Source organism: Colossoma macropomum, unplaced genomic scaffold, assembly GCF_904425465.1.
Source record: "Colossoma macropomum unplaced genomic scaffold, Colossoma_macropomum, whole genome shotgun sequence".
Lineage (NCBI taxonomy): Eukaryota > Metazoa > Chordata > Actinopteri > Characiformes > Serrasalmidae > Colossoma > Colossoma macropomum.
Genome location: NW_023494792.1, coordinates 36,674,243 through 36,689,986, shown reverse-complemented (window position 1 = coordinate 36,689,986; position 15,744 = coordinate 36,674,243). Strand labels below are relative to the sequence as shown.

At 39.0% G+C, this 15,744-nt stretch overlaps 1 protein-coding gene across 1 annotated transcript in view; it reads right to left on the bottom strand.

Moving 5' to 3' along the window:
* Window positions 1–1,142: 1,142 nt before the first annotated feature.
* slco1c1 (solute carrier organic anion transporter family, member 1C1) overlaps window positions 1,143–15,744 on the bottom strand; it is a 60,277-nt gene continuing 45,675 nt past the window's right edge. The window contains exons 10-15 of the mRNA XM_036577028.1: window positions 8,384–8,579; window positions 8,103–8,268; window positions 4,094–4,263; window positions 3,342–3,406; window positions 3,045–3,162; window positions 1,143–1,766 (exon numbers count right to left, since the gene is read on the bottom strand). Coding sequence (XP_036432921.1) covers window positions 1,526–1,766; window positions 3,045–3,162; window positions 3,342–3,406; window positions 4,094–4,263; window positions 8,103–8,268; window positions 8,384–8,579 — 956 coding nt within the window. The 3' untranslated portion in view covers window positions 1,143–1,525. The remainder of the gene's footprint in view (window positions 1,767–3,044; window positions 3,163–3,341; window positions 3,407–4,093; window positions 4,264–8,102; window positions 8,269–8,383; window positions 8,580–15,744) is intronic.

The window sequence follows — 15,744 nt, the reverse complement described above, 5'->3', positions numbered from 1 at the left end:
TCACCCACTGTTCCTTACTCTTGGACCATCTTGCATGCACAGAATGTTTAAGAACTACCCACAGATTTTCAATGATGTTCAAGTCAAGGGACTGTGATGCTCATTTAATGGAAGCCATTCTTCCATCTACCTGTGCAATGTACCACTGGCTGCCACACAACCTCAAAGAATAATAATAATAATAATAATAATAATAATAATAATAATTAGACAGTTGGCAAGATGTTCTTTTCATCAAATGCTGCTCCTTTTTTCACAAAATATACCTATGGTGATTGTCCTTTTTTTCCACTTCATTAGTCAACAGCACTTGTTTCTATAATTACTCCGGCTTATCCAGTTGTTGTTTTGCATTCTTCAGATGTTGACTTTTATGATGAGGTTGCAGGTAACATTTTCTTCTGATGACTCTTACAAGAAGATCATGTTTGTGCAAGCAATGCTGCACAGTAGAATGGTGCACCACCCCTTCTGTGAGAGCTAAACCGTCCTGCAGGTCTTTTACTGTCATTTGAGTTTTTTGCTTTTACCTTTATGGACAGTATTTGAACATTTGCAAAAAAATGTTTAATAAAATATAAAATCAACAAAATATGTAATATGGCCAGCAATTCCCAACCTTTTGCATCCAACTTTATATATGATTGTGTACCTACAAGGCAACAGTATTTTTTCATTCCAGACTGTGCACTAAAATGGCTTTAGGATATGACATTGTATAATTGTCTCTAGGAGCATTTATGATTGGTGCTGCTATCTACTGTAGATGTGTAGATATGTTGGATATGATAGCAGTGACACTATTAAAGGCCTACCTTTAGGCTGAGAATAGAAATACACACAAATTGTCCTGCAGGTATATCTATGTAGAGACTCATTGGTTACCCTGTTGACACTCTTAAGGAAAAAAAAATAATCTTTTCAGACACAGGAATGCTTAAAATTCTGCCCACAGTTGATTTGGGACATTCTTAATGGAGCAGGACTAGAACTGAGCATTCTGCATTGGAAACTTTAATATTGTCTATTGCCTGCCTCTCTTGCTCAGCTTTGAATGGAACATTCATCACACTTTGGCCGTTTGCTCTCAACACATAAGCAATGATAGTGTTAAATGAATCAAACATGCCTTAACCAAAGGCTCAATTACAGCCCTAAATGGCATTTAATCCACCATCCAAATACTGCACTCACAAAGCAGTACATTAATTTTAGTATTTAGAAAAATACAGACAAAACAAGACTTCTCTACAATTGACCACATTCAAATAAAAAAGCTTGTTTATAAAACTCATTGACTCCCACACCTCCTCCCCCCCAGAATTCTTTGCTACATTTTTTCATTTTTTTTTTGTAAAACAGAATGTGGATTCAAGAGCTAATTCCAAAATGTCAAAACAAGACATTTCTGTACTTCACATCGTCTGGTAGAAATAATTTTATACTCAATATTTTTATGCTGAAAAAACAAACACGGGCACAGCCGGATGGTTCCCTGCATGGCTGGCTGACTGGAGTGCGTGTGTCACAGGCGTGTCTCCCGCTCAGGGTCATAGTCTGAGGTCCGTGGGGACTGGTCTGAGTTCGAGTTATTGGTCTCCTCTTTTCTAAGTGCTTGCAGTTCTGCAACAGTGCTACCAGTGTTGCCATTAGAAAGCACGCCGCTCTCCTGCCTTTTGACGTGCCGCTGTAAGACCAGAAGACCCAGAGCACACAGGAAGAAGGAGGCTGTCCTCAGGCCCAGTGTTAGGCCCAGATATGCTATCCTGAGAGAAAGTATAACAGACTGTGGTCTTAGCTAACTGTCTCACAAACCCATATTTCCAACTTACAGCTGGCCTCTAAAAGTCTTAATTTTGTGAAGGTATGAATAAGGGATGCATCGATACGGATACTGGTATCAGGTATCCATTCAATACCATGCTCATTTACTCAGGCTTGTACTCATAAAATACACAGAGACACATCCAACATCCAATACCACTTGATACCATGTGACCAAAGCCTGCATGCTGCCATGCTAATGAACATACCACTCAAGCTAGGAGTGAATGATGGGCTGCTTGCACAGTGAAGTGGTGAAGTAGTTGGTCACTTTTAGCATGTTCCTGCCACGCTCTCATTTTTCAGCACACAAAGTGTGCACAGTGTGCTGTTTTGAATGAAACTTTATTGGAATTTGTCCACAGACAGAGCTAACTGTTGGGGCTGTGTTTTACATAGCATGTCAGCCGGACCGAGCATTTTCATTCAGCATGAGCATGTTGATCGTAAATTTGTTCATACACGATGGTCTATCCAAACGAATAAAATTGGCACAGTGCATGCCTGGTTTTAGAGGACACTCAACTACACCTCAATCGACCAAACAAAGGCCTTTAACAAGATGTAAGCTCCTCGAATAGCTATGCATATGATTAACTAACTTGACATAACTAGCTAAGGCACATCATTTAAAATCCGCTACATTTTACCGATTTAACTGTTGCACTCATTTATACTAGCTACTTAATTCTAAGTTGGTTTTTCATTATGGTATTGATATCGGTATTGGCAAGTACCAAGAAAACATGTACTCCTACTTGTACTCAGTCTGAAAAACATGGTATCGATGCATCCCTAGTATGAATGGATTAAATGTGCAATATTTTTTCTAGCTTGTTAAACTTTTGTTAAGAAAATAAAAAGTATGGTTCAGATGTGTCTGATTATAGTGTGATAAAGGTATTCATTAGGGCTTGGAGTCGACTGCAAGTGAGTTGATTCTGAGAATCGATTCTTGAGACTTGAATTTGTAGAATCAAGTCCAAAGCTTTGGAGTTGACTTTTGTTTCAAAAATGCTTGGAATTGGACAATCACCTCTTTTGAAATTGACTCCCAGCCCTAGTATTGATTTCATCTGTTGAAATTCATCAAAATTGTCAAGTGTTTATTCAGGTTGCTTGTGGCAACTATGCTATAATACTATCAAACATCCTTAAACATAGCTACATTAAAAAACATTAATTTAGTATTGTGGGCAGGTCCTGTGTGAATGTGTTACCTGTAGGCAGTTGTATTGTAGATTCTGCAAGCTCCTTTTCCACCGCACTTCTTATGGCCCCATTTCAGACAGGCAGTGTCAATGATTGCTCCAAAGTATATAGGGGCTGGGATGCCAGCTGTTAAATTACAGATTTGCAAGTATAGTTGCATTAACCACAACAGAGCCAGATTTACACTACATAAAGGAAGTGAGATTATCAATTGAACTATACTTACTTCACCGAAAGTTCATCATTTTTATAATATCTAGGAACATACAGCAATTAAAAGAAACAAACAGTATTTGAGTGCGTACCTAGAGTGCGTGTTGTCAGGGTGTGAAATCCTAAAGCTAAAGACTTCAGCTGTGGCCTGATGCATCTGTAGAGCAAAATAAAGAGCAGTATAACAATTGACACCATGTACTGTACATTTTCTTCCTTTTCAGCTTTTTTTTTTACATTCTCTTCATATCCTTCGTCAAGTAACAGGTGGCTTATTCTGTTTAAATAAAGGAAGAGCTACATATCCGCACAGTAATTTTCCGCAGGCCAAACAATAAGGGAATGGTGTTGCCGGTAACCCAATTTAGCTCTGAGGAGCCTAAGCATTCCAGAAGTGTCAGCTGACCAGGATTTGGAGCAAAGCTACCCATGTTTAGTGCCAGAGCTCAGATTTTATCCTTTAAAAAGACAGATTAAAAAAAAAACAGTCTTAATATTAAAACTGGACATGTTTGGCTTATAGTGAAGGCTTGGGGTTTAACTGATCATTAACAAAAGACAGGCTTGCGAAGCAGACAAGCTTTTTATTTTAAAATAGCAAAAATTATACTTTTTTGGTAATTATCTATATGGGAAATCATTCAGTATTAATACCCATTTTTGTCATAATAATTCCTCAGTAATACATGTAAAATCTTGAATGACCGTGATCATAGTGATGATCATACCAATGACGGTATCAGCAAACAAAAGGTAAAAAAGGTGTATTTACTGGTTGAGTTATACATGTATAAATTTATTACTTGTTAGGCATTTCATTTAGAATGTCAGCTGTTTGACTCACCTGATGAGCAGCATGTATCCTGGTGTACCGCCCAAGGAGATGATGAAGGAAGTGATGACAGATAGAGCCAAGAAGTAGGGGAAGACTCGCTGGCAGCTCTCCCTGTGTCTGCACTGACCCACAGAGGCTGTTAGGTTTCCTCCTGCCACGCAACTGCAATGCTCAAACACCTTAACACATATACACACAAGTTACCCTTGGTTAATCATCACAATTTTCATTAGCTAAAGCCCTATGCTAAGCCGCAACAAAGTAATAATGAAAAAATTATTCATCACTTTATGTTGTGTATACAATTTAGAACAGAATAACAACTATTTCCCCACAAAAACAGTTACTTTAAAGATCTGACCTAGAACAGGGTCCCCTACTGTTCTGGTGCACTTCCACCCCTGGCTGCCTTGACACTAAACAGCATGGCATCTGTCATAACTACCAGTAATGTTAACATGACACTGTTATATTAATGGACAATATCTGTCCTAACAACTCATGATTTCAAAAAAGTTACTTTACAGAAGACAAAAAGGTTCTTAACTTTTAATGTAAATTAATGTTAAGGGATTTTATTTCAAGTGATTTTGGAGCATTTCTATTGCTCCAACCATTTTTATGTTTATTATTATATTTATAGCAATTAGCAATCAGCATGTTTGTTTATTTATAGCCATTAGCTATTTGGTTATAAAACAGATGATGACTGAGAATTCTCATTAATAAATGCTTAATTTAATTTCAGTTTGCAGAAAAATGTGGTAAATTAACCAGCTGTGATACTCGCAAAAAGAAAGCAGAGACCATAACGTGAGTCAGCAGGCACTGGCACTATGACAGAATGTTGGCTAAACGCTAACTAACTTAAACATCCAAATGCATCATATACTGAGTGAAACAGAAAGTAGTTACAAAATAAAGATGTCTAGCGACAGTATTAATTTGTGGCAAATTATGGTCAAAATAACTCGCCATGGAGTTTTTACCCAGGTATGATTTTCACCTCCTTGTATGTAAGGCTAACATTACATAAAAAAGGGAATAAGCTGAATATCACTAATGGTAACTGTTATCAATCTGTTCAAACTGAACCTGTTAACTAACGTTAACTAGCCAACTATTTAAGCCTGAAGAGGAATTTTAAGAAACTCATAGTAAGAGTGAATGAGCAATAGAAATAAAAACAACGTTATATTCTTTGTTTTCATATACAGTTTCTCTTAAGTATTTCCAAATAGTCCCTTCAGTAGTAGCTATAGACTGTTTACAGTAAGTTAATGTCACTGAAAAGCTCCCATAGCATTGATCCTAGTACAATTTATGTCCTTCCTCAACCTATCAACTGATGTATACAACATTTTTTAAAGAAATTTTCTCTCAAAGCTGGCAGCTCAGTCAGGCAAGATTTTGCCGACCAATTTTCACAAAAAATTTTGATTCATGATTGATCCCTCCTTAAGCCTTGGGTTCCTGTAAATCTCAGATTAATAAAAATACCATGTTACTAAACACAGGCAAACAGGGGAAGAGAAAGTTGAAGGACACTCTTTGGGCTAAAGGAACAGGTAGGATAAAGTTAAAATATACCAAATTGGTAGAATTGTTATTTTCTTAATATACCTTCATTTGTGAGAATAAATACAAATTTACTTTAGAAATTTATATTTGTGCTGCCAAATGTCACTATGGCCTTCTGTCACCTTGTTTTACATCAGAGCAAAACCTTACTGATTGCACCAATTGTACATGTCTAAATTCTTTGTATTTGGGTACCATAATCGGAACCTGCAGCTTATCCAAGAGAGGGCAAATAGCTAGATTGCTTGACTTCAGTATCTAAATATATGTATTTTGATCGGTTTTATGCCTATGGCTTCTCTAAAAATTTGTGGCAAAAAGGCATTTTGGGGACTTTTTCATTCCTCCTGGGGAACATGCCCCATCCATAAATCTCTAGTAATGCCCCTGAGTGGTTAAAGTGTTCCAGGGGAGAAGGGCCTGAATGAGTTGAAGGGGTGAGGTGGTCAAATTCAGCTTGCAGAGGACAGGCCTGAGAAGAAATGGTGTGTAGAGGGATGGTAAGGCATCGGATGTGCAGAGAGTGATAGAGCCAGCATAGGGGTGGAAATTTCTAGTAGGTAACGTCAATGGGCAGATGAAATGAGACTAGAGGTGGGAGATAAAGGGGAGATTCTGTGGTAAAATACAATAGGTACAGTTAAAAGTGTTTAAGTTTAGCACATGGGGTAGCTAGATAAATGATGAAAGGGGCTGCTTAGCCTGCGGAAGAGAGACTTGAAAATTAATGGTGTTAGGAGGACAATGAAGAAATCTCGTGAAGCGGAGGAGCCCATCCCATCATGTGAGCGGCAGCATCAAGGGGGTTTTTGGTAGGTCAAGAAAGAAGGTGTGATAAGGCAGGGTGAGAATGTAGAGGGCCATATGGCTTTTGGAAATTTAATGATGCAGCTCCAAATTTTGGTAGCCCCTGTAGGAGTGGGTAGTAGCATTGAGTAGCTGAAGGTAAGCCTCAAATGGCTGAAAATAGATGCCGATAATTGCGATTTTTTGAGTGTATCTGCAGGCACAGGTCAGAACAGATTGGAAGAGACATTGAAAGTCAAGCATTGGCAGGTGGAACAGGCAAGGGGGCAATGTAGAGGATTATTTGTCCTTCAAATCCCAAAGAGATGTCAGAATGTGCTGGTGCTTGACCAAAGATCAGTCAGGACTGCTGTGGGGATAGGACTCGCCAAAGCATGCGTCACGGTGAGTGTGGGACGCTGGGGAGGAGAGCCAGCCTGTCATGTGGGTCTGGCTGAGACAGCGCTACCCAGAGCAACGGAAACAGTAAGAAAGGACCTCAGTTTGGATGTCGGATGGAATGATTCAGCAGGAGGAGCAGGCAACAGGCGAGGAGAATTCAGGGCTCTATGGCGAGAGAATGCAGGACAGATGAGCAATGCTGGCATATCACAGCTGGTGCAAAAAATTTGTTGCAGGACACTGAATTTATAGGATGTTAGATTGGAATGAAGAGGGGCTACTTCCTTCTAAATTTTAGTTATTTCAACCCTATTTAACAGGTTTTTACAGGCAATTTTGGTGCAAGACTTTTTTTTTCCTTTTTTTCAGGTGTTTCACTTTAATTGCAACTTTCCTGTCAGACTTCTTACAGTATTTGCAATTTTTTTTACAGTGTAGATTCTATAAATTAAATTTGTTTTAATTTATACATGCTAATTGTTTTAATATGTTCATCAGTATTTTTTTTAGTCTTACATCCTGCATAATTCAAAGAACCAGGATGACTTCAGTTAAAAAAATTGTGGGCCACAATCATTATCTGCACTAAAACCTAATCTAAAATCAAGAGGAAGAGGGCAAAAATGTCACAGTGCATTATTAGTATTAAACAGATTAGTAAAGCATTGTCTTAGTTGCTTAACAAATATAGTTTATGAATTAGCCAAAGTTTATTGAGATCAGTGTAGGTATAGTGATGCTTGTATTTTCACACTTGTTGCAACATGGCACCATTTCCCCATAACCACTTTTAAAATGACTTTTTTTGTGATTAAATACACCTTTTTCTGCATGTTTAATGACATTTTGTGTTACAATATCACAATGCCTACTATACAATTATGGCACTTGTTCTACTGCAGATTAAAGACTGCAGTACTATAAAACTTGCTTCTTGCATCTTTTTCGTACATTTTGAGAAATTGTATTGTGTATAAAATAGGGTGGTTTCACATTTACTCCCAGTCCAAGAGTAAAAGAGTGAATTCCTCTGAGGAAGTGCCAGAGAAGGCAACAAACTTCACCCTGTCCTTTGAGCAAAAGCAAACAGGTTGTGCACACCCTTCAGCAACGGGTGGGAAAGGGCGAGTTCAAGGCAAAGAAAGACCACCTCGCATTGTTGCTTGCAAGCTTTGATGAGTTAGTACAATAAACACAAGCCATTGTTCCCAATTAAGCATGCCAATCCCTACAGCATGGCCCCTCTTACCGTGTCCACTCCAGAGCCACGTGACATCCGGCACCCAGCCAAGCACGGCGAGACATACGTGAGACCATCCTCACCACACACTGGGTCCCATTCCGTCCCTGAGCACATGCAGTCTTTATTACACTCCACAAAGAGTGTGCTGTTCTTAAGGGAGAGGCTGCCCATTCTGTTTGACATGTACACACACAAACAAAGAACCAACAGGTTATTTGTAATTAATCTGAAGGACACTACAGGAATTCTCCCACAGGAATAATTAAAGCGAAAAGATATCATCATACCTGTCATATGGCACAGTGATGCCAGCCACTTTGGCATTCTCGCAACCCATGGCAAAAAAGAAAAGAGACAGAAAGTAGCCCAACAAAGACGTTCCCAGGGCAAACTTGGCTGCTCCCATGATGCTCAGCTTGAGTTTCTTCATGAGCACGCCCCCTGAGAACATTCCCAAGGCGACAGCTGGGATGTTGATCACACCTGAAAGATAGAGCAGCATTAGAAAAAGCTAGACAGCAAAAGTATGCCCTAACTGTGAAGTCAGGGCCACTGGGATGTCACATTTCCGATGTATGAAAGGAAAGCATGTTTTGGTTTTCCCTAGGCCTGAGTTTCAAAGGGAAACACTTTCGTTATGTCGTCTCACGTGCATCAGTGTTATTTTAACTTTTTACTTAGACAAAACACCAGCAATTCATGCTAGAACATTTGCTTTCATAGGTAACAAAGGTCCAGATGAGGCATACAAACACAATGGCTCTGCATAATTAAATAGCTAGGATGGAAACAAAGTAGAGTGGTCTGATGTAAAATGCTCCATTGTAGAAAAACTGTTCACAGTGGTGGTGAGAGGCACCGGATGTCCAAAGTGTTTGATGCCTCTGAAATCTACCTCACAAAAAGTAATTACATAAAATACGTTGCCTGATTCCTGTGAGATTGTTTTACAATTTTTGAGCAGTTTTTGGCCTAAAATGTCCCTTTTTAATAAATTCACAGTGAAGGTATATATAGGGTGTTTGAAAGCAAACAGTCCCCTTATTTTTTTTTTAGACTGACCATATTTACCATATTTTACTATCACCAACATTACGTGTAAAAACTCACGTGTAGGTTCACTGGATGTTTCGGACAGTAAATTTAAAAAAATTGCGTTGTAGCCATTGTGACCTCTGGTTTCAGTCACCACCATTGTAAACAAATCTAAGTCAGTAAGCTTCTCTACAATGAACCATTTCACATCAAACCACCCTGAATGACTATTGAATGACTATGAACTATGAAAATCCCCTTTGGAGTTTATCCAAAGGCAGCAATGCTACCATCTATGCATGGGCCCCAGTGTGCAAAGCTGTTGCATTACTTACTACATGTTTTAATCGCTGTGTAGTATTTCGTAACTCCATGAAAGAGCTCCACAGAGTCTCACAAAAATCCCTGGTTTTTGGTTTTTGCATTAAAGAAAACTTGAGGTACCAAGTCAATGCCCCTTATTGACGACATTGTGTTTGGTTCTTGGTCAAAATAACCACATTAAGGAGTGTGACAGTTTGTTAAAGAGATTATCAGGGCTTTATTGGTGGGATTTTAAGCGTTGGTGATTCATACAAGGTCAGGGTTACTGAGGATAACCACAGGAAGTCAATACTGCACCAGAGGGGGTGCCCGGGAGCAATGAATTTCATAGTTAAATCTCATACAGTTATTACGCACAACAACCACTTGTATATTTGGAGGGCAAAGGAGCAGAGGCTCAAGCCCCCCTGGGTCTATCTGTGCATGTATCTACACCGGCCTGTCGTTAAGAAGTGTAAAAGGAAATGGAACTGGTTAGTAAATTCTGCTGTGAGTATTGAACATGGAAAGACCTGGGAATCCAGAGCTTTTGTTCTGCTTCTACATCACTTAGTAATGCATGGCTGTTGCAACAGCAGAGGTGAGCTGGCATTTGACTCAGCCCTTTTCAAAGTACTGGGGCGACAACTGACCTAAATTAAAATCTCCATTTCAGCTCCTAAAAAGTGAAACCTGTGTGACTCCATGTTAATGGAAAAGACTGCCATAGCCAGGGGCATCGCAGATGTAGGGGCTAGCACAGCTCACACTTTCAACGAAATATAATTCAGTCCTCCTAACTTTTTGTCAGATTACATCAGCTAAATATTTCATGGTTTTATTATTTTCACTGAAAGCTCACCAGTCGATACAGCCTAACATTTACACAACTTGGAAAACAAAATTCTGCCAGGCCTAGCCTTTACGTATGATAGCACTCAGGCCAATAACAGACGAAAACAGCTGTATGAACACTGATGTAGGGTGGGACGTTACAGTTACATCATGAACTTTTTCATTTTGTTTACACTGAGAGCCAGAAAGACAGAAAATGATGACCTGCCACACATGTAGGATACCCTTTAAACATGATGCCCATTTTAAATAAGATGCCCACAAAATCACTCAGTGTGGTTTGATGTAAAATGCTTCATTCTAGACATATTGAGTTTGAAATGTTCACAGTGCTAGTGACAGGAACCAGACATCTGACACATTTAATGCCTCTAAAAGCTCTCTTCTCTGTTTTTACCAGAAGAGACACACATTCTGGAGAGCACCAAGACGTCTGTCTGCAAACTTCTCAATCTTCCTGCAACATACAGTACATCCTTAAAGTGGAGTTTTATTATGATTCCTTTTTGCTGCTAGTCAGTAGGTTTATGATTGGCATGATGACTGCTTGGTTGGGCACAGCCAAATGCATTAATGTTATTAAAACTCACTGTGCTGTTTAAAGAATAATCTTTGGAAACATCAATATGTTTCTTCATAATTATAGCCTACTTAACAAATTACAGTGCTTGGCAATTTTTGTTAATTTACTTCAGTTTTTCATAATTTATTTTAATTTAGTTTACTTTTTTAAGTGTTATTTGGTTTAGTGACAATTAAGTATCAGTCTTTGTAGTTCAGCATGTTTTTTCTGTTAAAGCCCTTCTACCATTAGGAAAATATTAAGACAATATCACTGCCAGAGAAAATGCAGCTCTTAAAGGGAAAGAGAGGAGCTGATCTTACTGGTTGTCGATTCAGCGTTCCTAACCATGACTTTTGATAATGTATTCATTCTAACTCCACCCCTATTTACAGTTGGTGCTTTGCGCAAGGCCTGCGCTGACAGTCCTGAAAATACTAAAATACACTATGTGGCCAAAAGTATATAAAATCAAGCACAAATCAAGCCGTTCAGTCTCCACAGACAAACACTGGCAGTAGAATGGGTCATACTGAAAGGCTCAGTGGCACCATCATAGGATGTCGCCTTTACCACAAATCAATTTGTTAAATTTTTGCCCTGCAAGATCTGTTGTTTTTATGAAATGTTAGCGTCTAGGAGCAACAACAACTCAGCCACAAAGCGGTAGACTACGCAAACTCACAGAGCATGGCTGCTGAGTGCAGAACCAAACTACCTCTAGCACATTAGCACAAGAACCGTGTGTCAGGAGCTTCATGAAATGGGTTTCTATAGCAGGGTTTCTTAGCAGCTGCACACAAGCCTAAGATCACAATGCTCAATGCCAAGTGCTGGCTGGGATAGTGAAAAGCATACCACCACTGGAGCAGTAGAAAGAAGCTCTCTGGAGTGATGAGCAACTGGCAGTCTGATGGCTGAATCTGGGTTTGGCAGATGCTACCAACTGGAATGCATGGTGCCAACAGTAAAGTTTGGTGGAGGATGAATTACAATCTGGGGCTGTTTTTCAGGGTCTGGGTTCTAACAAAGAGTAATGTTAATGGTCCAGCACACAAAGACATCTGAGACAATTTTATGCTTCCAACTTTGTGGAACAGTTTGGGGACCCTTCGTGCTCAAAGAGTAAATACAGAGGGTGGATGCTCTCAGCCGGCACATGGATTGCTTTCATCAGCAGCACACTTGATATATATATATATATATATATATATATATATATAAATGTCAAGTGAACTTTATAGTGTCCAAGGGCGTTTTCTCTTGGGCTGTGGTGTCTGTGGCTGCTTAACCTAAAGCCTAATCACTTGATGTCTGACTTCACGAGAGCTAAGATATGACTGTTTTTCTGAGACCGGCATTTCAGCTGAAACCTGAAGCTGTGGTCTGAGAATGTCCTAAAGCATACACTGTAACATAGGCAGCTTTTAGTACAGGCACAATATCTGCCTGCCCCAGCAACACAAAGTGGCCCTGCCCAGCCCCCAGCTCCCACTATATACAGTGCCGTGGGCTGCTGCTGACTAGCTGGGGACAGTGCCTGATTTTAGTATTAAAATACATTGGCAGAAACATGCTGTGAACGAGTCCATAAAGCAGATTTTCTGCTAAACACAAAGCCCAGTGTACTTTGTTAGTGTGCAAATACTTCAGAAGACAAAATCAATTCCAGTGCAAGTTGTGTAAGACTATGCTGAAACAGACTCGCAAGCCAGAAGCACAGAACAGGACAAGAACAGGAGTAGTTTTCTTTCAATCCCTTCCTCTTACCTAAGAAGCAAAGTAAAAACAAAAACATTTAATCTTCCTGCTGTATCCCCCAGAAAGTAATGGTTGTAAGTTTAATTTGATTCCTATTTGGTGAACATTTTATATAGACAAATATTACTTACTGTCATGGTATTTTTAAGCTGGTATTATCACATGATTCATTTGTGTCATTACTTAAGGCAAATGGGTAACAGGAGTTCATCTGCACATCCTTTGATTAGATAATTAGCAATCTTTTAGGTTTACTGTTGTATTTTTCTATGCATTTCTATACAGTTTCACTCCATTGATCTGTGTTGTAGGATTTTTCTGGTTGCAATACTATACATCCAAAAGCTTGCAGGCACCTACTCATTCTACATTTCTTCCATAGCGAAGGGGAATAGTTTACCCCCCTTTGCTGCAGTAACAGTCTCTACTATTCCAGGAAGGAGTTACAAATTGCTATGAGGATTTGATTGCATTCATCCACAAGAGATTTAGTTAGAACAAGTACTGATTTCCAACTCATCCCAAAGGTATTTGATGGTGCTCCATCACTCTGGAGCCCAATGCTAGGGGGGCTTTATAAACCCTCTAGCTGACACCTGGCATTACGCTTGGTGACCATGCGCAGCTGCTCTATTGTGTCCCATTCTATTGGTATTACATTTCTAAGGAGATTATACAAGCTGTGTGTATGAAATTGAACACCTATGTCAGTAATGGGAGACCTTAAAGTAAACACTTAAAAAAGATGGTTCTTCAAGCATTCTTTAGTAAATGCAATGGTTCTATACACAACCCCATTTACAAAATAAAAATAAAAACAGAATGCAATGATATGCAAATCATTTAAACCTTATATTTAACTGAATATACAAAGGCAACATATCAAATGTTAAAATTTTATTGTCTTTTGAAATAAACAGCCCATTTTGAATTTAATGCCAGCAACATGTTCCAAAAAAGTTGGGACAGGGGCATGTTTACCACTCTGTTGCATCACCTCTTCTTCTAGCAACACCCTGTAAGTGTTTGGGAATTGAAGTGAAAAGTTTTTCCATTCTTCCTTGTTATGGGATATCAGCTGCTCAACAGTTTGGGGTCTCCTTTGTTGTATTTTTATTTCACAATGTGCCAAACGTTTTCAGTGGGTGACAGATCTGGATTGCAGGCAGGCCAGTTTAGCACCCAGACTCTTTCACTACAGCGCCATGCTGTTGTAATACGTGCAGAATGTGGTTTGTCATTGTCTTGCAAGGTCTTCCCTGAAGAAGATGTCATCTGTAGTGCAGCATACATTGCTCCAAAAGCTGTATAGATCATTCAGCATTAATGTCTTCACAGATACACACTAATGCACCCCCACGTCAGTGAAGTGTTCCTGTTTCAGAAGTGTTCCTGAGCCCATGCAGTGATTTCCACTACAGAATCATGTCAGAATAATGCAGTGCTGCCTGAGGGCCCAAAGACTCCTGGCCAGCCAATACTGGTTTTCAGTCTTGTCCCTTGCATACAGAGATTTCTTCAGGTTTTCTGAATCTTTTAATGTTATTATGTATTGTAGATGATGAAATCCCAAAGTTCTTTGCTCTTTTACGTTGAGAAATGCTATTCTTAAATTTTGCACTGTTTACCCGCACAGTCTTTCACAGAGTGGTGAACCCCTCAGCCTCTCTGGGATGCTCTTTTTATACATAATCGTCTTACTGACCTGTTGCCAATTAACCTAATTAGTCATGATATGTTCCACTAGGTGATTTTTTTTAGCACTACACAACTTTACCAGTCTTTACCAGTGGTAAGGACTGCAGAGTGCATCACTGGCACACGGCTCCCTGCCATCACAGATATTCACCACCAGCACTGTGTGCACAGCATCATCAAGGACCTACCACCCCGAGCCACACACTGTTTAACCTCCTCCCTCCTCCCATCCCTCCCATTCGGACCAGGTCCAGCTTCTTTCCCTCCGCCATCACCCTGCTGAACCCCACATCACTCTACTAATACTCATACTTGTATGTTGCACAAAATATTTATTTATTATTTATCATCCCTAACATTTCCATACAACAGACTGTTCACTGTTTATAGAAAGAACACATAACTGCTTACTCTAAAAATACGTAACATGCAGTATATGTATTGTATTCATAGTATTATGTGTATATATACATGTATATATCATTCATAGATACGTTCATAAATATATTTATAATTGTGCATATATTGTTCATATAGTTATATATTTCATAGATACATAGATACATCATATTTATGCCTGTTATTGCACATCCTATCTATCTATCTATCTATCTATCTATCTATCTATCTATCTATCTATCTATCTATCTATCTATTGTTGCCCCTGTTGCCCCAAGTTTAAAAAAACTTGGGAAAAATGGGCATATATTTATATTGTTATACTTTATACTATTTGAAATTAAATATAGGGTTTGAATGTTTTATACATTTCATTGCATTGTTTTTGTTTACATTTTGAACAGCATCCAAGCTTTTTTTGGAAACAGGATTGTAGAACCATGAGTTCTATATAAAACTATTTGCATACCTAAATGGTTCTTTGGTGAAATAGTTCTTCAGATTTACGGAGAGTATGTTGTATGTGGTTCTATATAGAACCTTTTTGAAAATGGCTCTATAGCACCAAAAAGGGTTCTTTCATAGTTACAAGCTTGATATCATAACAATAGGAGAACCGTTTCTGGTGCTGGTGAGCTCAGAAACATCAAAAGGCCCAGAAAACCACAAAAAAAACAACTATGGTGGATGACAGAAGAATTGTTTTCCTGGTGAATAAAAACTTCATAACAAGTGGTCAGATCAAGTACACCATCCAGGAGGAAGGCATATCTGCGTCAGAGTCAACAATCAAGAGAAGACTTCACCAGAGTAAATACAGAGGGTGACAAGATGTAAACTATTGGTAAGCCTTAAAAACAGGAAGACCAGATAAGAGTTTGACAAAAAAAAAACATTTAAAAAACCTGGACAGATGAGATAAATATCAGCTTGTATCAGAATGAAGGGAATAGAAGGAAAGAAACTGCTCATGATCCAAAGCATACCTCATCTCATCAGGCAAGCATAGTGGTGGTAATGTTATGGTGTGGGAAT